Genomic DNA, 24579 nt, shown 5'->3' with positions numbered 1-24579 from the left:
TGTATATTGATTTTCATTTTTTTTTTTCGTTTCTGGTTTCGTCAATTCGCGATTGTTGGCGTATGCAAGTGAATGCAACAAATACACAAACAGGGACCAAACAAACGATACTGTATTTATCGAATTGTTCTCTTTTTCAATGCGTGTAAAATCTCTGTGAAAAGTGAACAAAAACATGGTCGCTACCTATTCCGCGCAACTGGTCCATTTTTCCCTCGAAAAGAGAATTGTGTACCGTAAAATACAAGTTGATGTATTAAATAGCCGTGCAATATTTATAGCAATCTACAAATGGAACGCTACAGTGAATAAACAAATGGAGAAATGAAACATGATCTTTCCAGCGATATTACCTTTAATCTTGAACGAGTATAATGTTGGAAACATGGTTCGCTAATGTAAAACGGAAAGTAGTCAGGAGGATTGTAAGGCATTCAAAGCTCTAACGTTTATAGTGAGATGTATTTCGTTTAAGCGAGGTGCATTGTTTCGAAAAGCATTCTTTATTATTAAAGCATCGCTACCGGCGTAGCAAAAATACAAATATAGGAATGGATATCTCGTTTCCGTGAGATTTAGTACCTGCTCGGATAGCATGATATTTTTCAATGAATCATCTTCATTTTTAAGGAAAATATGTAAAGAAACATGTAGTTTCGTTTATATCTTTGTCCTCGAGGGTTACACGCACTTCTCTATGCAAAAATAAACTAAAATAAAAGAAGAAAAATTGTACAAACAAATAAATTACCATACAAAGAATCTAAAGACATCAATGCATAAATTTCTACCGATGTTACGCGCGGTTTGTCTCTTTACAAAACCGTGTCTGCTATTTCGACAAGACTATAAGACGAATCGTTAATCATCCAGACACTTGGACCTCCGCGGGTGCCCATATACGCCGCCCAAGTTCGGTAAAATTAGCGTAATTATACACCCACACCCTCGCTTCAAACACAGAGCGATGTTCTTCCCAGGACAAATTCGCAATCCGTAGGAATTTCATCTTACGTTGATAACTCGACCCTGCTCGAAATCCACCGGTAGAATTACGACTAGGGGGGAAGGAGGAGATTCGTCCAAGGATGGTACAAACTTTTACCGATATTAATGGCCACCTACATGCCCATTCTGTTTCTCGATGGCTTAGCAGGGATTCCTTCCGTTATAAGCTCGAATTCCCCGCCATTAATTCTCGCGGAGTCTCTGGCTACTCGAGTCGCAAGCCTCCAACCTCCCGTCACGGCGTTCCGGTGCACCTGCACTCGATATCCGGCATTAGGTATTATCGTTATTCGCCGTGTATTCGCTCCATTCGAGCGAACGATGCTCCAGCAAATTTTACCGATCCGCGTTTTAGTTGGGTAATAGAACTCCGATATGCATAAATTGCGATCGGCCCACCCCCGCGCGCTCAGCTCGCAGTTAGCTTCGTTGATAATCGAACCATCAGAATTCGATATTTACTCCTCGTTGTATAGTGGCAGCCATGCAGGCTGAAAAAATTTGGTTGGTGTACATGAATATTAACATTTGAAAGGCTTAGAAGGTACTATAAAGAAAAATTGAGGGACAAAGATTTATGTTTTATAAATACTAATGTATCTTAATATCGCCAAACGAAAAGAGATATTTGTATTCTTTATCATAATAGTAAGTATTATACGCATGTCTTTTCCTTATTCATTTTCGAGTGTACCATATAAAAATTGAAAACGTCTTTTATTTCTCTCGTTGATCTCCATAATTGCATTACGACTTTAGAATACATGTATCGAAGAGGGCTTTAACTGGTTCGAGATAAAAATTAATCATCATCCGATACGAGCAACCTATTTTAATTATTATTATTGTTCCATCTACCGTTCCAATCACTGTAACGAGGAAAGGGGATATGACGATCTCGATTCACGAAAAGAACCGTTTGTGTCGGAATTCCAACCGAACGGTGGATTTATTAGCTCGAGGTCTTTGGTGTCTCCGTGTTTCGTTAACTCGCGATCGAGGTGTTTGAAAGTTTTGCCGGCACGGTTACGCGCGACGCAAACAAAACCGTAAATAACGCGGGGAGTCGTTGCTGTGGACAATATTGTATCAAGATAGGCCGTTCCTGGTAGCAGGATACATTGCGTCCTCGTAACGCTGCCGTGTTCCCCTATGAAACAATTTGATCGGTCCCGAAGATACGAAAACGTTGAGGCAGTCCTTCCTCCCGTCGTCCTGGCCCTCCGCCTCGAACGAGAGACGGTCGTATACAAGAACGTAAACCGGCTCTATCCGCCGGATTCATCTCGGTTAGCTGGTTATTTAGCCGTTTATGATCCAACGAAAGGGTAGGAAGGCCCAAGCTTCGATATCCTATGTAAATTCTTGCACGTTGTAAGGACCAGTATTTTTTGGCCAATCTAAGGTTATTTATTATTCGAGATAGAGGCACGTTGGCTTGCGAATAAAGTGCAAGTCTCAGTGCTTCAAATTGTAGGTGTACTTAAGGTTTCCTTCTTTTTTCCTGGCTTTCATTTACGACACAGTTTTATTAATTTATTGGCATCTAGGTTCACTTACGTAGTACTATTTTTCTCTTATATTCAGATAGGACGAAGATAGATCAGAAAGGCCCGAAGACGAGTGCTCGAAATATTTAACTGGGACTCCTTAAAAGAACGTGTTATCGTTTAGCAGCATTCCAATGTCTCCTAATGTAACGGAAAAGCGACATCGCACGGTGTCTTCGAAAATAGTCGTACCTATTTATAGAGTATAAATGTAAACCAACAAAGTTTATAAGATTCAGAAATAAAAAACGAAAAATAATAATAAGAATCGAAATATTAATTCAATCCATGTAAAGATTAAAAACAATACGTTTACACATGCAATTTAATTTTACCAAGCTCCCGCATCGATCGAATTTCGTCGCAATAGCAACTCACCTTTATTATTAATTCTATATTTTTTATCCAAACCCGGCAAAGTGCTCCCTAACACGCAGACCTGTTTTGTTGCAGCCCAATGCATCGCGCCGCTCGGCATGGAATCCGGTGCGATTCCGGACGCGGATATCACGGCCAGCTCTACCTTCGACACAGGAAACGTCGGTCCGCACCTAGCACGGTAAGCGACGCTTTTTCATTTTCGATAGCCCCGCTCTCTCGATACACCTAACCATTCGTCATTCGTATCTACCCGGTACCTTCTGTTGCGCTGGCTATGCGCCATCGAATCGTAATCGACCAGGACAACGACACACCTTGGAACCTAGACGAAGGGGTGGTTCTCGTAGATTCCCTTCGGAGGGCGGAGTTGCGTTGCGTCTTTACGACGGCGTTACACGCCAAGTTGTATCTGCCAATAGCTGTTGTAACGATGGATTTTGCGAGGCATGTTCGTAACAAACGGTGCCGGTATAATGGCGAGCAGTTTGGCGTCGGGAGTAGGTCGATCGAGACCTACGGGGTTATGGGGTGAGGCGAGAATAGCAGTGATTTTGTGATGCATGAAATAGGGGATGCGAGATGTTCAGGTATTTCTTGTGGGGAGTAGATTCATTTTTCAAATGGGAATGGATCGGATGGCGAGGACGATTTATAGGGATTTTGAGAATGGATACTCTGGGGAGACTCGGTAGTCTCGGAAGGGCACGATCAGGAAGTGAGATGAATTTGTTATTTTTTTAAAGAAAAGAAGATTCCTTGGCCTTGTTTAGGATACAACGTACCTTTTGCGTACCTTGCAGATTTTAATACTACATAACATAAATAAGAACATAGAAATGCTCGGAAATATTTACGTGTTGATCAACGTGTTAAACATTAAATGTCTAGAAAACAACGGCCGAAATTTATTCCATAATTTCCCAGCTCATTTTTAGCGCAAGAAATTCCATTTTCCATAAGCACCCCGCATACTCGTTGATAAAAAAGTGTAGTCTGAACAGTTATTCGATAAATCATGTACACATTGTTGCCGTCCACGCGGAAAAACATCGTTCTCGTCTCGTTCGAGGTAGGGACGCGATTTGCTGGCGAAAAAACGAGAATATCGAAGAAATTGAACGAGGCGGAACAAGCAGCCAGCTTTAATCGCTGGAAACACGGGAACGGAATTAATACTTCAGGACTCATTAATTGTGTCGTTTACGCGCGACGCGGTCGCCATGAATACTAAAAACGCGTCGCGTCGCCCCGGTTGCCGACTCGTTAATACGTAAAATCCGGTTTATCGGGTATGCGTGCGCACAGTGAAAGACGTTATCTCGCGTAAACAAAGAGAGCAGAGCGTGCGAGAGTAATTATTTCTAATCTGGGCTCCCGTCGCGGATCTTTTCCCATTTTATATGCGAAAGCGTGCGGCAATTATTCCGCATTTCTCACTGTCGCGCCGCACGCGAAAAGAAAAGCGATAAAATAATAACGAACGATTCGATTCAACGTTGGCACGCGAGAAAGTTGATGAATTCTAATCGCACGGCTAATGCATATTCCAGGAAGAATAAATTTCCACTGGGTAACAACGTGCAATTAAATCACCGGCTGCGTGTACAGCGGTTTTTCGCGCCGGGGCACGAGTCCTTTCGCCTTGTAATTGATACTTACTCCCTTCTTTCGAGGGAGTGTTTATCCGCGACAGATACTCGCAATTAATTCCCCATCGGATAGTTCGATAATCCCGCGTTGATCGAATGCGTGAAAGCTCGTTCATATTCATCGCAATGCGTGACGCGCCTACGGCAAAAACGGAGTTTATCGACCAATGACAAGGGTTCTCCTCGTCGCGACGTTACCCGTGATCGATAAAAATTATCTATTAGTATTATAGGAAAATAATGTCGGTTTTCGGTCTATGCTTAACTCACGCGCCACCCATTTTACGAGCTTCTTTGACTTTTGTAGCACTTTTCGTAGCTTACGCTCAACTCCTGTACAAGTTGTCGAACCGTTGTTCGTGAATTAGCTGCAATCAGTGTCTTCAATTGACCGTTGTCGACGAAATTTTTTCAACCAACCCTGTGCCGTGCCTTCATTTACGGTATCTTCTTCTCTAAATGCATCGTTGACATTACGAGTCGCAGTTGCAGCTTTATGACTCAGTTTATATTCATATGAGAATATCACACGAACTTGCTTAGTATCTATTGCGAAGTAAATAACTCGAAGTGAGGACAAATTAACAGTAACGACAAAAGCGTACCTATCAGCATGATATCGGAACGTAAATAGAATAAATTGAACTGTTATCCCAAAACTAAGCGTCAATGTTTGAAAGTTCGAAAACTGACATTAACTTCTTACTAACCTAATGACACCAAATACTACAAGACTTTCGGTTCCACTAGCCAAGAACTCTCAACCACGATGAATCAAACCTCCCCATTCCTGTTCCACGAAGCGGAGTCTGTTCGAGTGCGGAGCAATGACCATCCTCGTCCGAAGTGGCTGCAGCCCTCTGATACAATTATCATGAAAGGATGTTTGACGTCGCCTCGTAGCCGTAAAAAGAATATTACACCTGTGCCGGTGGCAAAAGGGTTCGCCATGTAACGCCTCTCGTAGCCAGAGCAGTGCAACGCATGAATACGAGATGCAATGGCAGCGCGTGCGCCTGGTTCTCCCTTTCTCTCTGGTATCCCGGCTACCCCGGTCTATGTTAGGTCTCTCCGTTGCTCCCCCGTGTTCCACGGGGTCGCTCATCCCCGGCGTTTAGATATTAATGCGTAGGGTCCAGTGTTCACAGGCGGTTGCAGCGCAACAGCGGTTTATACGAATATTCCATCCCACGGGACATATCCGCTCTACAGGCCGCGGTTGTAACTCGAAGCGAGGGCCAAGCCAGTCGGAGCGACGAGGAACACGGAGCGTCGGTTGCCGGCCCCGCGGGCTCTCCGATATTAATACATTCCATTACCGCAGACAATGACCGGCTGAATGGGCCTCTGACTCTTGATGAGCTCCGGGGCGCCCCCGCGTCGCTTCCAAGAGCCTCCTTCGCTCGTCCACGTCACCGTCTAATTTAATACACCGCGACCTCGGGCGAAGGTGCTTAGAATGGCTGATGTGCCGACGAGTAACGAGAGGAAAAAGAACGCCCCGACGATGCTCTGCACCGGACGCCTCGTATTCGTGGCCGACCAAGCGGTATCCTCGCGGCCAGGACGAACAGAAGTGGAGTCTGCGAGCGGTGGGTCACGACCTTAGGACTCGGTTTAGAAGCAGACGGCGACTGTGGTCGTCTAGGTCGGAGGAAAACTTCGATTCATATGTAGCGACGAATAATTGATCATTTCGTAGGTCATTTCGGTCCTCCTCGATCATCCTTGAGAAGCATACTGTCCACCTGTATTCTTTCGCACCTAACAATAGATTATCCATCTTTGTTTGCGTAACAGAGTAACATTTTCCTTATTCCGCTATATTTGAACAATTTCGCTACCCCGAGGGGGACTATAAACATCATTTTTCGGAGCTCCCCTTGAACACCAAAAGTATTTAATCTCGCAATGTTTCCTTTAATTAGAAACGTTCCGTCCATGTTCAATCCCGAGCGCAAAAATTCTTTTTTCTCCCCGCGATGGCCTGTAGAAAAATTCGGAAACCCTGTGGTCCCGGGGTGGAACTAAAAAAAATAGCCGCGTCATTTCGCCGGGGAGGAAAAGTTCGTCCGAATGTCAAACACGTTCGCGTTGTATAATTTAATTAAACGGTATTCCAACGTCATTCATTAAGGGGCGGCGGTGAAATGGTAACGTTGCCGCGATAATTTAATTTGATAGCGTGTTTCCTGGTTGCGGCTCGCCGAGTGATCGATGAACGAATCCCCCGAAGACGCTTTTTCGCGTGGTTGAAAATTAAAGTGAAAAAAAGTGGGCCATTGAGCGGAAAGTTCGACAAGCTCGTCGAAGGGGCGAGGAACCGAAGTCTGCCAGGGGGGTCGGAGGGGAAAACTGCCTCGGAGACGGTTTCCTACGGAGCGTGAAACGACTTCTTTCTGTACGGAATACACAACAATTTTTGAGTGTGCCGCGCTCGCAAGAAAGCGAGCACTCGACTCGGCTCGGCTGCTTTTTACTCGCTTTAAGAATATCTCGCAGCCGCTGGTTCTTTCGCGAGAGTCTTCCTCGTTTCTCCACCCCCTGCTCGCGTTTCCACGTTGAACGCTGTTCCCAGAATGGGCGCAATTAAGATGCTGGCGGGGGACCCCGTTCAACGAAATTGCTACCGATTGAGAAATCAAAAGGTAAGTTACTCGCGACGACGAATTTTCACTCGAACGATAATGTACACGCTGATTCAACCGGACGAATTCAATTGCAATTACCGGGTTGAATGCACCGCCGGGGTAACTGGAAACGCTACACTTGGGGTTTCAAAGAAAACCACCGACTACCGCGATAGCACTCTATTTATAGAATTTTTATTACTATCGCGATGTTGGACACCGTTGTGTTGCGGAAAACCTTAAGAATCGAGCTTCTTTACAAAAGTTTATTCGGCGTGTTGTTGCAACTTGTATTGAGGGTCATTTGAGGATATTAGAAAAGTTTCAGCATGTAAGCGTGTAGTGAAACTTATTTTGCAATTTTATAAATAGTCTTTACAAACTAGAAATTAATTGCAACATGAAATACTATATACTATAATCATCTACAATCAGTCTCATAAATATTCGTGCCCTCTATATCTATCCAAGAAATTTGTTTAAATTAAATGGTAGGCTTGACGTTTCTCTAAGTGTACATTTGTATAAATATGTTGATGTACATATAAATATATACATGTATAAGATTATTTATATACATATTTATAATGAAAAATTAATTTTACAATATCAAAACTATTATTCAAGTTTAGTCAAACTTGTTCAATAGACATAGAGATCACGAATATTTGTGGGATTGACTGTAAGTACCACCAAGAGTTTTGTTTTGCTATATTTAAATATTGCGACAGAGGAAAGATATTCAAATGTGTAATTTGCCATTGAAGAGATGCAAATAGCAACGATGAAAACACTTTACCGCGATGCAGTTTTTAAGATCACAGAGGATGCAATTCTTCGGTCCAGCGACGGGAAGAAATTAACTCTGTCAAGATACGAGGCGATGGCGACGAGATAGAAATGCGCTAACGCGTGGCAAAGAACGCGGCGGCTCGTAAAGTTTTTTTTATGCCAGTAATGGCTTTTAAAGCTATTACTTGATACACTGTAATTTAGAGAGCGAAGATAAGAGTCCCGACCATGAGGGCCGACGCCGCTTTATTCTCGATTACACACTCGCGTCAGGCGATACCTCGGTGAATCCTATTTTCGATCTATTCCCTTAACCCTTGTCTCAGGTCAAGATAGGTCGTTGATATTCACTTGGGTTCTCGAACGTGTTCCTTAACCCGTTGGGAACGGGACTGCTTAGTCTACGAGCGTCAATCCGAGGAAGAACTTTTGAAACCACTTGTGATTCTGATTTCATTTTACGCGAACAAACCATTCTTAAATTAAATTTTATAGAAATTCCGTACACAGTCGCGAACTCTGTAAAGAATTTCTGTAAACCGCGTAATAATAGAAATTGCTAAAGGAAAATATCTTAACTACATTTTTCAGCAAATATTTTTCTTCGAAATGCGTTGTATTCGCGGCGGAACAGACTGATGGTTTGGGAACGTTTGCTTTCCCGAGAGCTTTCCTTTTAAAAACGCGAACCAGAAATCTCGTTCGATCGCGGGTAAATCGTCCTTCCGTTGAAAAAACAAAGAATTTCGCGGCGAAACACGATCCCGGGAAAGAATAATTCGGGATTAAGAAGACCGTGTCACCGTCGCTATTATTCGTTGCACACGTTTCGCTGATACAGAATCGAAAAACCGGAATTCAATTTGCTCGGGGACCGTATCAGATCGTACGGAAACGGGACTTTCCACGGTGTTCAATAAACGGGGCTTCTGAAATTCCACGAAGCAATACCAGCCTGGGAGAATAGGTACATCCTCTCCCGATGGCGAGCCCGCTGATAAAGCGGAGAGGGACGGGGTGGTACCGGGGAAAAGTTCGTTTGCTAAGTGCCGGGAATGTCTTTTTGATTTCGCCATGAAACGCGACGGGGGGACTCTTAAGGAGGCAACCACCTCGGTGTACTGTGTCTCGCGATAACGTTTATTGCATGACCGAGGAGGTGTGGCTACACTGTTCCCTCAATCTTAGTAGATATCCTCTGGTCGTGATATCGCCTCATTGTCACGGCACTTAACTCTGAATGCCAAGTGTCTCTATTTGTTTCTTTGCGACTCGTCGCTGCAAACTGTTCGTTAGATTGCATTAACTGTTCATAATTGCAATATAAATACCAGTATACTAGGCTAGCATAAAATATTCACTAAAAAGCATCCTTACAAAATGTTTTCTTTTCAATTTAACTTGTAATAGCTTTGACCTAAATTCTGTTTTAACGAATGAAGCTTATGCCTGAAATTCTAGAATGATATTACTTATCGCTCTAAACGCCCATACATTTACGTGTAAAACGGTGCCCATCTCTGCTCACCTGACAAAAGATGGTCGAAGAAGCGTAGCTGCACCGTAGAGCTTTAATCTTATCGCCATCCTCGGGTATCTACACTCCGCCGCGTAACTTGACTCGAAATTCCGGGTATGAATTGCTTGATCGAACACATTGTGTCGAGAAAATGGCAAAGCTTCCCTTGGAGCGCGCCACTTTGCTAAAGGATGTACTATCGATTGGTAAAGATTACACGGTGTTCAGTGAAAAGTCGGAAGAAGACAAAAGGTAATAGAGGAGACGTGGCTGTATTGCAGAGCTTCGGTCTTATCGGTTGGATATCCTAAAACGTGATATCGGGTCGTTGTCGCGACGACCATCGCTACATTGTAAGTATGTATTATTACGTGTTGAAAAAAAATTGTAGGGTTTTTCTTGGAGCAGTGTATATTTTACTATAGGATGCTTCCTCGATTGGTAAAGATTGGTGACCAGTGATAAGTCGAGGGAAGACATAAGATAATGGTGGAAACGTGGCTGCGTTGCAAAGCTTCAATCTCGGACGGACTGCTAAACGTACCATCGGATATCGCTATCATAGCTGAAATGACATTTATAGTTTTGTAAGGATGTAGTCTACATTTACTTTATCTCATTATACACCTGCTTACTAATGTAACCGCAGGTATCCTTTTTGTATGTACTTTTTTTTTCAATTATGTCAATCGTACAGTTTATTTAATTTTCATTTTCTTACACGGCAATATTTTTTTATTAATGCATCTTATTTACCATAATTACGTTCAAACAAGATCAGAGCACCCCCAAACCAAAGTTCATGGAAGAACAGACAAGCTAAACCTCACAATTAAATTTAATCTGGCGAATGTCAACGAAAAATATAATATTAATCAAGTGTCTCGACAGGTTTGCCACAGCAATTCAACGTACTCAGCCTTCGAAGCACCCAAGTGCAGACTTGAATAATCATCGAGCAAAGCCCCCAAGCAGGAATTCCGTTTTTTCCATACGTGTGCGGTGTCTGAGGCTGACGAGCCCTGCCCCGTATGTCAATTCTCCTGGCCAAACGGTTTGCATAATACAAGGCCCGGTATAACGTCGAGATAGTGGCCAGACGGTGTCACGTCCCCGCTAATTTCGCCGAATGCAGAAGCGGTTAACGCGATGGAAAATTTAAATCCGCCGCGGTGTATCTCCCCGTTGCGCTCAATTTAACGCCGTCCGTCCGTCATTCGTCCCCGACGGTGGCAGAGGATTTTCGAAGGCTCGAAACAAAGTCCACCCCTCGCCCCATCCTTCCAACGCAATGGAAGACGACATGCGTCTCTCGATCGTCGTTTTTCGACAAACCGGGGACCACACAGCGCGCCACGAGCGATGCTTTCCCGAGCGTCGCAAAAAGACATTCTAAATGGCACGTGTAGGATGTAAGCGGACATAACGCGGCTAAATAGCGGGTGAAACAAAAGTTACAAAAATGGAGGGGGTCGGTGACGGGACGTTATCACTCGCGACGCTAATAATAACTTGAACGATAATGGCGCGCGACGGAGGACGTTAAACCGGCAAATAGGATATGGGTGGAAGTGTGCGAGAGGTGTTCAAATTGGACACGAGGTGATAAAGCATTTACTCGTACACTGTCGTGCAAAAGTTTTGATACGGGGACGATCTATCTGAACTTAATAATAAATTGATAATCGTTTCTTTATAACAACCAGAAAGAAAAGAATAATTAAGAACATATGTCGATGAAGATTCTAGAAGAAATATGTGATGCATCTTGAAAACGTTCTCTACCATCCCTCGATTCGAGATAAACAGGATCCTCCACTGTCCTAAAATCAAGGAACTACTGTTGACCCCTCAAAACTTTTGGTACACAGTGTACGCGAAGTGTCCATAAAATTTGCACGTATTTGTAACATTTTCTACCGTAATTTCTTTTTACATGCTGATTTTGCATACAAGTGGCCGCGTCGCGAGACCGACCCACAACTCAACCGGTCCCCTTCCGTTCGCAGCTCGGAAAAACACGCGTAAGACGGTTAATATCAATTAGTTCTTAATAGCGAATAATAACAATTAACATTAACGTCCCACGCGAGAGGACGACGGCGAGTTTTACGCGTGTCTCCGCTAGGTATCGGGCTGACACCATAAAGTCGACCTACGCGACCGTTTGTCTATTATTCCCTCTTGGAATTGCAGGTTGCGGTGCCGCTCGTCGAACGGCGCACCGTGTCGTCGTTACCTCGTATCGGCGTGCCTTCTTGTCCGTTGTTCCAACAACAGGAAACCAGTCCATCCGAGCCGGTTGTTAAGGATAAAGAGGTACTTCTACCGCGCGTGTTGTAAATCTTGCGAAAGCAGCCGCGACTATTATAGGGACGGTGAGCCGCGACGCTGCTATTGCCTCGAATATTGCTTGGCAAAAATAAAATAAAACGATTGTCAAATGGGATTAAACGCAGAATGGAAAATAAGGCGAGCAATAGAGAAAACGCTTGATGGTACATAGGATTTGAAAATGAGAAAGCAGTGACGATGACTGTAAAACAACCGAAGGTGAAAAAACGTTTTCTTTTTCACTTCTGTAAATAGAAATTATATCTTTGAACTGAGAATACAGTCAACAAATACGTATGAAGCTAGTCACACAAGTCTAACTCATTGCTACAAAATAACTGAATCACAGCTACCATTATGCAACTTTTGTGACGAGCATCTTACAGTAAAATATTTAATTGAAGAATGCCTGGGAATACAACACGATCGAATAGCGTTTAACCCTTATACGCCCTAAGTTTCAAATACCGGACCTTCAAATCGAATTGCACGCATGCAATTGGTTTGTTTTTTATATTTAGCTGTATGTATGTGCATTGCATAATGTTCTTTTGAACAAAGTTGAATTTGGAAAATCAGGCTTCTAAGTGTTAAATTTTTAAACAGTATACAGACAGTCCTTAACAACAGAAATGAATTTCTCAAATTAGTCAAGATATTAATGAAATATAACATGTTAGATAAATTATAATTAAATTGTAATTATTGACGTAGTCGCTAATAACCTCATATTTGGCGTGACCTTAAGTAAAGTAATTTAAGAAAAGTATATGAAGCTTTATAATAAACATGCTTCATAATTTGGTGCAGCCACTTTCCAAGGAAGTGTCTGAAAAAATGAATAAACACATATTTCCAAAAGTAGGGAGCAACGAACGACAGATGCCACCTCGCGGACATGTGCCCTAGGAACGTTCCTGACGGTACCCCGCGTTATCGCTCGCACATCGGTAGTCGGCAAGCACGATTATTAGAGATCCCATACGGATGGCTAAAAAAATCACGCGGTTGTGCATTAATTCGAACGTCGTTGCAAATTATCTTAGTTTCCCCATCGAGTAAATAGATGGGGGCTAGCTGGGGGACGAGCAGTCAGGTGAAACGAGTTTAGATAAACTGGACTCGCCTCAATCTATGGGAGATACGAGTGTCGATATTCCCTGCGAACTGATAAAGGTCTTGTCACCGTTCCCCTTTTTTTCGGTGTCACCCGTTCGAGTATGTCGACTCCCACGCGACTCGTAGACTTGATTATATAGGACGGTGGTTCGCGGTGTTTTTTAAGAATGGCACCCGATGAGTGATCGGTATCGATTATAGCGCGCGATAAGATTTTACTGGCACTCTGAAAACTGTATACGGGGTGGCCTTATTTTCTTACGTTAAGTAATAAATTGCGACTCGACAAAGACCACCTGAAATGACCATTTTCGAGGATCCTCCAACCTGAACTTCTTAGAGAAATCTTACACCTTTAAGTTTGCACGTGTTTAGCGCGCCGTAGAAGAAAGAATCGCGAGTTTAACCACTCAATGAAACCCAGAGTAGATAACCCGTATAGTGGGCGGTATAAGTGATACCACGAAACTTTTAAAATCACCTTCGTCACGTGAACCCTTAACACGCGCATCCGCCCCGCAGGACGTCTTCATTTCATTCGGGGCAGAGCTATAAACGCGAGACGCTGCTGGAAAAGAACTCGGAACGCTCCAGAGCTCCAATTTTCAAGCTCTTTAGCTCGGCTCCCTTTGCGAAAGTGAAGTAATTTCAATCGTCATTAAAAAACAAACAGCGAACGTACGCGCGGGAGTGCTCATTTGAAATTAAAAACGAGTAGAATAATCATAACGCCTGGAGAACCTCGAACCCTCGCGAAACTTCCGTGCCCTTGGGACTACCTGGCCGCGAAGTTCACGGAACCCGAAACTTTAGGAATATTCCACCAGGTTCTCTCGTTGATACTTGTTACAAACAATTGCCAGAAATGGAAAAGTAGAAAGTTATCGGGTTAGACGTGAATGTATCCGTTTACGGTTCTTTCGTCTATTTTTATAGTTGGAAATATTTCATACTAAAGTATATTTTACAACGCCAAAATAATGAACTGTATATAGTTTGTACGTACTGTTTAACCACCGTTTAAAACACATAGATTTCTCAATGCAAAAGACATTTAAATTCACAGATGTTTCACAAATAACCAACCAATACGCACCTTTCCTTATTTTATCCTTTGAAACTATACTTCCCAATAATACTGATCCTCAAAAGACTTCCACATCGTCACGGTAGCGAGCCTCGAAAGGGCCATTTTGTTTAAAAATATATAAGCAACGAAAAAGAAGGGAAAGTAATCAATGAGCGAGTGTCGCGAGGGCTGCGAGAAGAATAATGACCCCGACGAAACCGCAAGGTAAACGTACAAGTAACCCAAGATACGAGAATTACCATGTCGAGGGAGGCGAAAGAAAAACAAAGGAGACGAGAAAGGGAGCGGTCCCGGGAGCCGGTGCATCCTGACGTACAGGTGATGTCGATCGAAGGTGCAACCTGGCCATTTAATATGTCCAGGTTGTAGCCGAGGCATCGGCGCGCTGGCCGTGCTTCGGTTTTAATCTTTGGGGGTCGAAAGCAAGGCGAGCGCTCGACCGGAGCCGACATGAATAAAAGATGAGGCGCGAAGCGCCTTCCCTAATTGCGTGGACCGTTTAAATGCTTGGCTAAGAGAGAAGCTTCTCCTGGTCGTACCGCCACGGTATACCTATATACGTGTAGGTATATCCTTTGGAAGGTGCGAGCTGAATAGCATCGAGGGGGTGCGGCTATGTCCCGAACGTCTTGAAGGTTTAAGCGACCCCGGAGTTTGTTTTAGTGTCGCGCATTATTCTTCATTACCCGAATATTTCCAGGCGTGCCTTAACAACGTGTACAGCGGGAATATTTGCGTTTGTTCCTTAATTGTCGTCGTGGAAACGTCGACGACGTTCGCGATTACGATACCCTCGGATAATTCAATTTTTCCGCGGGGAGAGCAGAGGCTCCCGCAATCTTCATGCCATTTTAAAGACAGAATTAGGCCCTCCGAGGATTTTCTTCCCCTCCCACTAACGGGCTCAGCGATTTCCATCGGTAATTCGCTTCTCGCCCCCTCGCACAGAACCGCGAACGGTTCATTAACTTCCTCGCGATTCGACGGAATTCGATTAGGCGACGCGTTTTCGGAGATTTCACGATTTGTTTCGCGCAAGAAGAGATTATACCGAAGGGCTGCTAATTCCAATTAAAGTTTCTTTTCGGGAAAATGGAGCGATGTTATCCGATGATTCGTTTAAAAATGGTGAATTTAAAAGGATGAAAATCTAGGATAGTTACAAATGTTAAAAATGCAAAGGCGTCGACCAACGATTATACACCCCGGCGCTTAATTAATTCGTTACGTTCGGAAAGTATTGAAAACCACGCTAAAAGCAGGCGAACTGCGAATGTCTGAGGATAGATCGAGTCGTTGAAGTTCGAGGAATCTTCTCAGGAATGTTCTGTCCGATTATTCTTTGCTCCGACACGGGAAACTTCTTCGGAACGGGTTTAAAGTTACGATCCCTACCGTAGTGTCTTGTTTAATTTCCTTTTGTACCTTACCTTCGGGATTTAAGAATGCTACGATTTCATTAGTACCTTCTTCGCCGAACTTCGCTCGAAGATGGAATTCGACTCAACGCTTTCACGAATCGTTCTTACTTCGACTTGAACGTCACCTACGAAAAATGTCGATAGCAAACAAATTAAACAAATTAAACGTGTCTCCATTCGACCGACTAGCACGGTATCCAATTCAATTGCTTCCAAAACAGTAGTAGATTTCAAGTCATCTTGAAATTATGTTGTTCTATATACCCTTAACCAATTGAGACCTATTTCTTTTCCCAAGACTGAAGACGCTTCGTTTGTTTCAGGTTAAAAGCGGAGAATCTTGGCGGCGCATGGTGCCCCAAGAATCAGATCACCCAGGAAGCCCGGGAATGGTTGGAGATCGACCTCCATACGGTTCATTTGATCACTGGTACCGCTACCCAAGGTCGCTTCGGGAACGGCTTGGGCGTTGAGTACGCGGAGGCGTATCTCCTCGAGTACTGGCGACCGCGTCTGGGCAAGTGGGTTCGATACAGAGATATCAAAGGGAAAGAGGTGAGTGCCTTTATCGCAGCGTCCATTAGCTAATTCGCCCGCGATTTTGTCGCGTATCGCTTAGATCCGCTCGCCGTTCGACGTCGTCGTGGATCGAAACGGAACACGAATCACTCCACTGCGAATCGATCGCTCTGTGCGGTCTCGACATCAGAGACTTCGTTTCAATGGAAGTATGACGTAGTTTGCGTGAAATTAGAGACCCTTTAAGTCATCATTTTACCGAAGAACATCTTGTTTGAGTGAAAACAAGCTGTACACATACATTTCATTTCATTCTGACTGTTTTAGACAGTTCTGAATTCATATACCATTTTTATTTCCAACGAGAACGATTAGCTTGTTGAATCTAAAGTTTCTACGTGACTAAAGAGCCTTTTTAGGGATATAAACAATTTTTTTTTATTCGAGTCACCATCTGTCCGCAAAAGTCTGGAAAATACGAGCGTATTTCTTGAAGCTACCCCCGCGAGATGAGGTTATCTCCAGGGTCGAAGTTTTATAATTGGCATCATAATAAACTGTTAACGAGGTGCGGCTCGTATTCAGGTAATCGACCCACGTGCCCTGCTACTACGATCAACGGACCTAGCTCGCGTTATATTGTTTCAATGGGGTCTATAATCGACATCGGCAGGTCCCATGGCCATTCGATGGTGCCATTTGCAACAATAAAAGAGTTTCACTATCTACCTCTCTATGTATTGTAATTTAGACAACAGTTAAACCCCGAATTTCCAATTCCGCATAATGATTACCTTAACAAGATTATATTCTGCCTTCGTCCTACTACCCTTTTGTTTCCCCAACGTTCTCGAAATAGGGGCAATAAACCGAGGGTCCTTGGGGGTTTACCTGTTTTCAAACCTTGTGAAAGGTTAGCTTTCTGAAATTTTAATTTCAACAACTCCACAACTCGAGTATAAAACCCAAAAATCCCTGTGGGACCCAAAATACCACGCATCATAAACAAACTGAAAATCAGGAAATTGATGACTTAAATCCCCCCTAATTCCACATACACTGCTGCGTCATATCTAAATTTCGAAAAGATCCCTGAAACGGATCGCAGGAAATTCACGTTCCTAAGAAGCGTCCCAAAGCAGAAAATCCCAAAATAGCCGTTACGGATCGTTGCCGTTCCACAGTAGCCAAATCGCGATCGAAAGTGCACGGCCAGCCGTGAGTGATAAAAAGCGGCTGGTATCGTGATTTATGAATATTATCGCGGGCGATTCGCGCATCTGCTCCCGGGTCTGCGATCGACGCGCGTGCAGCTGCCGCCCCGGAATAGTCGAAACTGATTTCAAATTGGCCGCTAGCTGGTCATTGGCCTGGAATAATAATTCCATCCCGATTAAGGCGGCGAGACTGTTATTCCTGGTGGTGGGCCCTCGAGGCGTGGAACTCGCTCGCGCCCGGGGCGTACGCGCGTGAGAACCGCGAGCTCAAAGCGTTCGCCTGACGATCAAGAATCGAAGACCGGCCGAGGAGGATTATCCCGCTCGAAGCGTAAGCCGCTTATCGCGAATCCGTAAGCTAATTTCGTACCGACAGTGCGCGCCACTTTGTCGAGCTGAAAGGCGGAACCCTTTAGGCTTTCCGCTCGTGAATTTCGCGAGTAGATCCTCCACCGTGGAGCACTGGCTGATCCTAACTTTACCTCGCTCTTCTTGTAATTTTTGGGAGGAAAATCTCGGAGATCGGACGAAAGTGGCAAAATTTCGATTATGCATGATGTACCTCGTCCACTGTTAGAGGTATACTCGTGAAAGCTTTCCAATTATGTTTGGAGATATTTAGAAATCACATGGAATTACATGGAATTCATCGTATCTAGGTTCATTTTGTTTAGTAGCTCAGCTTCAGAATTTGTTCCTTGAGAACTGTTTACGATCAAATGTGAAACAATTGTTTGCGAAGCATTTTAGCAGTGAAGCATTATGGGATTAAAATATTTCAGTAGCTTACGATAAAGTATTATGCGACTGCGAGTCGCTCTCCATCGTTCAGAGCCCTTCACGAGGATGCATAGCATATGTCGAGGACCGCGCTATTCAGCCCTTGACATTTAGAAGGCGACGTTAGCCGGGCTATCCAGCTTCAATACATCCTCAAAAACGTCACTGTCCATTGACCCATATGTAGATGAGAGTTCTTGACTCGATACGTATTACCCATATGATTAAACAGAAACCTCTAACTTCGCTAAAACCAAAGAATCTGAATACCAGTATATGTAGATCAAGTTAATGCAAAGTTGATCGTATTTATACATATAACTGCAGATGGTTAACGTGATATCTCATCCCAACTCGGAAAAAATAAAATACCCCTCGACCAAGCACCGCGAGTTCAGAGATCGTCTATTTCTCGTTTCACCCTCTCGACTCGCCCCTCCGTAAATTATTGACCACATAAATAGAGATCGACTCCTTCCTATAAATAGCCCCACTTATTCCCGAGCAAGTCTCGAAATAAATTAGTCGTCCAATTAGCTGGCTTATCAAAGTATTGAAAGCGCCTCGACGAAGGAAATCGAACGTTAGATACCAATGCTGTTGTAACAAGTGCCCGTCGAAAGTAGAATCGATACATGGCTCGTACTCGGTGCTCGCTAAGAGACTCGTAAGAAGCTAGCCAAGAGCGACACGGCACGTTTTTGCTCAAGTTATCGTCCTTTACGTCGGACAGTGTTTATGAACTTCGTCGGCGTTGCTATTACGACACTTTAAGCCTCAGCCAGCCTTGGTGCCCTCGGGGGCGATTCAACGGTGACGTGACGGTCATTAATGCGCAAACGATTCTGGCTTTACGATCCTACCAGCAGACGATACGTCTCGAAAAGCGTAGCGAAAGAAACTTCGCTAACCATCAGGCAAATTGGCCACCCGATATCTGCGTCTCTACCGCGCGGTTAGGGTCTTATTAATATTGATAGACCAAGTGCGCCAGGATTAACGTGTGCCAAGGGAATGTAACGTCCCACGCGGCCCCATCGTTGACAGTGTCGCGTGTTCCACTCGGTGATTTCGCGTGTAGCCTAATTTCGGCGCTGATACCATCGCTGTCTACACGACCCGAATCACGATCTGCGTGATCCACTGGTAATCGACCACAATGTGATATTTCAGCGATCTAGCGGGACAAACGATAACTTTCGAAATGTTCTAAATGTGTTTATGGATATTATAAATCGATAATAGAATATCCTTTTCACCGGAAAACGTAAATAATATTCCAAAAAGTAAGGTATAATTAATTGTTAGTAGAGAAGGGGAAGGGCGAACAACAACCGGGTGAAAATAATTCGTGAAACATTATCATCACAGCAAAATCATATTCCCCATCATTGTTTAAATAATAAGTATTGTTAATAATTAATTTAACTACGACAACGGTAGATGCTTTTTGTAAAAATGTTCAAAATCATTACTAACCAATAAGTAACTAGTTTCTGATTTCAGTCACCAACCAATTACATTTCTTCTGAATAGCTTCGTCTGCGGACGGCCTAATAGTTTCCGAGATATTGGACCTCATGAGTTTTGTCCCGCTAGATCGCTGATATATTACTCTGTGCGACGTTTGAGAGGTATAGATGGCACGGTTGGAACGTGATCTTTGATTCTGTTTTATTTTCAAGTTTTGTTCCATAGTAAAAGACAGTAAAGGGGAATCTTTCGTGGAGGGAGAGCAATTCACAACCGAAGTCATATAATAAACGTCAATTTAATCGAATTTAATATATTACACATATATTAGCATTGAAAAGTCTAAACGACTCCTGCTTTCCAAGAACCCTCATCCTTTAATCCCCGTAACGAGAGTGACTTCCAGAGTAGTTAAAATCCTCTCGATCCTCCACTTCTCGAGTCGCGTAGTAATAAAATGCAACAAAGTGCGAAGATAGAGGCGATAGCGTGGAACGAGTATTTCAACAATTTTGTAGAGCATTTTTCCTCGAATCACGCGTCAGCAGATATCATCGGTAAATGCAAATCCCTTGGGCTATCGGAGACGACCATCGGTACCGTCAAACTTTTACGTTCGCGAAAAGATCTGGTTCGGTAACTCGCCGTGCAAAAATAAAATGCCACGTCCTCCCCCGTCGAGGGCGGTGGCAGCTTTCTTTTTTAACAAATGGGTTATCGGATCGGGCGTCTCTATACATCCGCTGTCCAGTTACTGCCTTATTAATATTGATGGACCACTCGCGCCGGCGCTAATGCACCGGGGGACTGTACAACTTCGTGGCTTCTCGAGACGACGATGATGTCTTCGTCATGCGTTCAACCTTATGATTTCATGCAAAGACCAACCGCTCGCCTTATGAATATTCACTAATTCGCGATCAACCTGACCCAATTATTGGTCTTCACCAGTCATCTTCATCGTCTTCTTCGACTCGTTAGTGGACGCTCGTCCTGCTTGTAAATTGAAAAATTACAACGAATGTGGAAGTCGATAAGTGTCAAGTCTCGGCTTGGAGACGCGTAGCGAGGTCTACAAACGATGGCACTTTTTTTAGAACATCGCTAGTAGATTCTATAACCCTCCAAAAGTTGTTTCTATTGAGTTCTTCGTTGGATATACCACGCGATAGAGGGTTGAGGACTTAGGTCACTTTAAAATACACGAGTCAAATTCTTCTGAAAAGAAATTCAGTCTGTAACTGCCAATAGTAACGCAAACGTTCGCGCAGCTGGGAAATGACAGCTATATATGGGTAAATTCCTTCGAGACAAGAGATTCCTGAGCAATTCCTTACAGAGATTGCATATAAAGTGAAACAATCGAGGCGAAAATCGTTCTAAATTGCGATCGAGTCTTCTTCTACCACCACTGACTCCTTCCGCCGAAAAAGACTTAGAGTAAAAATTAAAATCGTTGAATGTTACACCGATAAGAACTACCATCTTTTCCAACCAGACTTCTGCAAACAAAATGCATGGATTTTAATCTCGTGGGCCTTTCGCGGAGCATCCTTCCTGCGAAAGCTGGCGAAAAGATTTCTTAATTACTCTCTGGGCTACGTGATCCCTCCACGGTCCGGTTCCGTCGGCGGAAGCCGAATTTCTTCTTTTTCGGCGAACTTCCCTGGAAAGCTCCGTGCACGCGGTCTCCCGTTCCGCCTGGCAGAAATTTCTCGGACCTTTTTCTCCCCTGAAATTATCCAAAGAAAAGAGGAACGAACGCTCTCGAATACGGTGCGTCCCACAGCCGGAAGCCTTAAGTTCTCAGAACACGCGAGTGCCATCCGCGTTTCGGCGCACGCACGAGCTAGAGATGAAGATAAAGCTTTCGCGTGTGCTGTTTGGAAGGCTGAATCGATCCGTGAGATTTAGGAGTTGCATGGAAGACCCTTTAAAAATTAATTTAAGGCTAGTTTTATTCATTCGAATCGGAGCAAGCACGAAACTGTGGGAACTCCTAATAGAGTAGCTAGAACTTTGTAGTATACAATAGTATTCACTTCTTTATGGTTTAGTGTTGGCACAGTCTGGAGAGACAAGTTTCACTAGGATGGAGCATCTAGAGATCCTGACTAGACAGACTTGCTCTTAGGAGTATTGAAAATGATGTTTTTACATTAACATTGTTGACCGGCAATTTCACACTGAATGTGAAATTAAAATAATCTAAATAAACTTCAATAATTTTTATTTATATTTTACCAACATAATGAATTGAAATGAAATATTTTACATATCTGTCTCTTACATAACTATAACATTTTTATATATCGTCCTAGGTTTCATAAATTGAAACAGATAATGCAAGTGCAAATACGAGTTGACTCGTGACCGGTCAACAATATGCTAATGGAACAGATTATCCATCGATATTCCTGTCACTTTACGATCTCTTCTCGCAGCTATTTCTTACGAGCTATTTCTTACTACCATACAAGCAGCATGTAACTTTATCCTACTTGATCTCTGTTCCTCGCTCTGAACCCAAAGATTACCACACTCGATTCCTCCGACAGAGTGACGAGAAAACAATCTCTACAGTAACTCAACAATCCAACCAAGTTCCAATTGTTCTCAGCCTCGCAAAGCTACGACTCTAGCTCGCAAAGCTTGAGCTCCTCCTGCAACTTTATTTTCCCTCACTGCACCTGTAGCCCAGGGGGTCCAGAAAATGTCGCCCTGTCGTTGGCTGCGCACCACGGGGACCTCCTGTGCGCGTACACGCGAGTTGCACGAGTCTTGCACCGCGTAATAATAATTGTCACGAGACCAAAGACGGCGGGTAGCGCGGCTTCAAAAGAGACCACCAGAGGTAATTAAGGCTCGAGGCGGCAACAAGCTTCTCCTTCCTCCCCAACAAATCCAAGCTCGCGTGCGTCGAGCGGCGCTCGAGCGCAAGAATGAGGCTCCTTTTTCGTCGAAGCTCGAGTTTAATAACGAACAGTCGCAATTAACCGCGGTCTCTCGAATGATTTCTGCCGAGGCTGGATTCTATCGACGGCGCAGCACCGAATTAAACGAGATTTTCCGGCCAACGGTCCGCGATGTAAGTTCGCGAAAACACCCGTGCAATTTGCGGACCGCAGTCTGCAGGAAATGGTTTCGCTCGTTGCTGCATGGTTAGCCCGAAGTTGAAGACGCGCCACGCTGTTTTACTGCCGGATTCGCTCGCTGGTTGCTCGCTCGAAAAAGATTTCGCTCGGACGCTGCGAGCGGGGAATTGACGATTCCGTGGGCGGAAAATGGGATTGCTCTTTTCTTTCCTTTCGCGAGGCGAGCCTTGTTATTTCATGAGCTAAACTGGTCCTTGCAATCCGCGAACTGTAGTTGCAATTTTAAAGAGATTTCGTTTGTTTGGTCGACTGCTAGACACTTAACAGTGAATTGGATAGGGTTTCGTCTGCTGGAGGACTCGATAGAGTTTTTTAAGTAAGGTTATTCGGGTCTTGCCTTGTTAGTCTACCCTAGTCGATCTATACATTATTTTTGCTGTGGCTTTCTTACTGGAAAACGAATGTTGGTAAAATTCTTGAGTAAGTCTTTGGTATGATAAATTTTGCCAAATATTATGATCCTTTCTTATCTGCACCAGTCTTAGACTTGTAGGAAATGATTTGTACGATCCCAGTCTTGTGGGACATGGTTACCTACTAGTTTCAGAGCTTCGTTGTCTGTGAGTGCTAGTGTGGTCCTGGGAATCTCGAGGAATTCGAGGAGTCCAGAGATTCTCAGCAGTCCCGAGACAGTCGGGAGGAGTTCGTGTGATTCTAGAGATCCTGGGTGTCCAGTGAGTTCCAGAGGTCGGGAATGCTGCTGGGGGTCCCAGGCAAACCGAAAGATTCTTGGGAAATGGAGGTCTCTGAGAGTCTAGGGTCCTCGAGAGACTCCCTCGGACCTCCTTGAAACTCCTGGAAGCTCACGAACTCTCAAACGCAACTAGAACACCCTGGACTTTCCAGACTGGGTAGAACCTCTGGGGCGGTATCGTATCCCACTAGTTATCTATACTAGATACCGTAAGTTCAGGTCTTCAGCTTTAGGTTTCACGAATTCTCTGTCGTATCCGATAATCGATTGGCGTGAAAGTTCAGCTTAACTACCTCATCATAGATTATGAATGATAGTGTCATATAACTAATGAATATTATTATAACGATACCGCCTTAGTCCGCCACCGTGCAATAAGGAAAGACAGAAGTGGAATAGAAATTAAGTAGTATTAAGCAATACTGGTCAGACGTCTCGGTGTCGTTACTCTACTTGTAATCGATCTATAATCTATCTTATTTTTATCTTCATATATCCTTCTCTATCTTGATATTTATACACAAAAATAAATTGTGAATACGTGACGTCTATTATTTTGAGTATTTTCTACCAAGAATTGATCTTAAACTCCACGTGCATTACAATGTACAGCAGGCCTAAGGAGGTTAAGTGCTTCGAGTGTCTTACGCGCTAGTCGTTGCAGTAGATTCGACGCCAAAGCGTAAAGTGGTTGCGGCAACGAGTTCGATTCTCGGGAGCTCGGCTTCGAGAAACCCTAAGAAATTATTCTCGCGAAAAACAAGTTGTCGATGGATTATATTTTCGTATAACTCACTGACTCGTTCTAAGTATGGTGCGACGGTTGTCCGTTTACGTCGCGTCTTATTTTTCTCGTCTTTTTTTTTCGGAGGAAAATGTATGGAAAAATAGAGGTACGAACGATGCCAAACGGGAAGCCCCGGAATCGTTCTACTTTTTACTTTTCCTCCATCACGGTAGTTTTTAATGAGCACTGACGTACTTCCCGTTCCATTTCCCGTCTTCCCTCTTTTTTTTTCTACCTGGCCTTTTGACTCGTTATTTTATTTAGCGCAACCTAAGCCGTTAAAATGAGATTGCACCTTTTAATAACGGATCCTCCCTTCCGACGGGCAAAAAAATTCCACGCCGGCGTGGATACGCAACGAAACGGTACGAAAAACGTGCGACACAACTATTTCTGGATATTTTACCAACTCCTGAACGGATTATCTAGCACGCGTCACTTATATACGTCACCTGTGCAGT

General features: G+C 43.8%; 1 protein-coding gene across 1 annotated transcript in view; it reads left to right on the top strand.

Moving 5' to 3' along the window:
- Nucleotides 1-24579, top strand: part of LOC128894617 (discoidin domain-containing receptor 2-like) — a 170723-nt gene that overhangs the window by 83327 nt on the left and 62817 nt on the right. Inside the window, exons 4-5 of the mRNA XM_054156461.1 lie at nt 3012-3117; nt 15817-16048. Coding sequence (XP_054012436.1) covers nt 3012-3117; nt 15817-16048 — 338 coding nt within the window. The remainder of the gene's footprint in view (nt 1-3011; nt 3118-15816; nt 16049-24579) is intronic.

This window comes from Hylaeus anthracinus, unplaced genomic scaffold, assembly GCF_026225885.1.
Source record: "Hylaeus anthracinus isolate JK02 unplaced genomic scaffold, UHH_iyHylAnth1.0_haploid 4, whole genome shotgun sequence".
Taxonomy (NCBI): Eukaryota; Metazoa; Arthropoda; class Insecta; order Hymenoptera; family Colletidae; genus Hylaeus; species Hylaeus anthracinus.
This window is presented reverse-complemented; position numbering and strand designations above follow the sequence as displayed.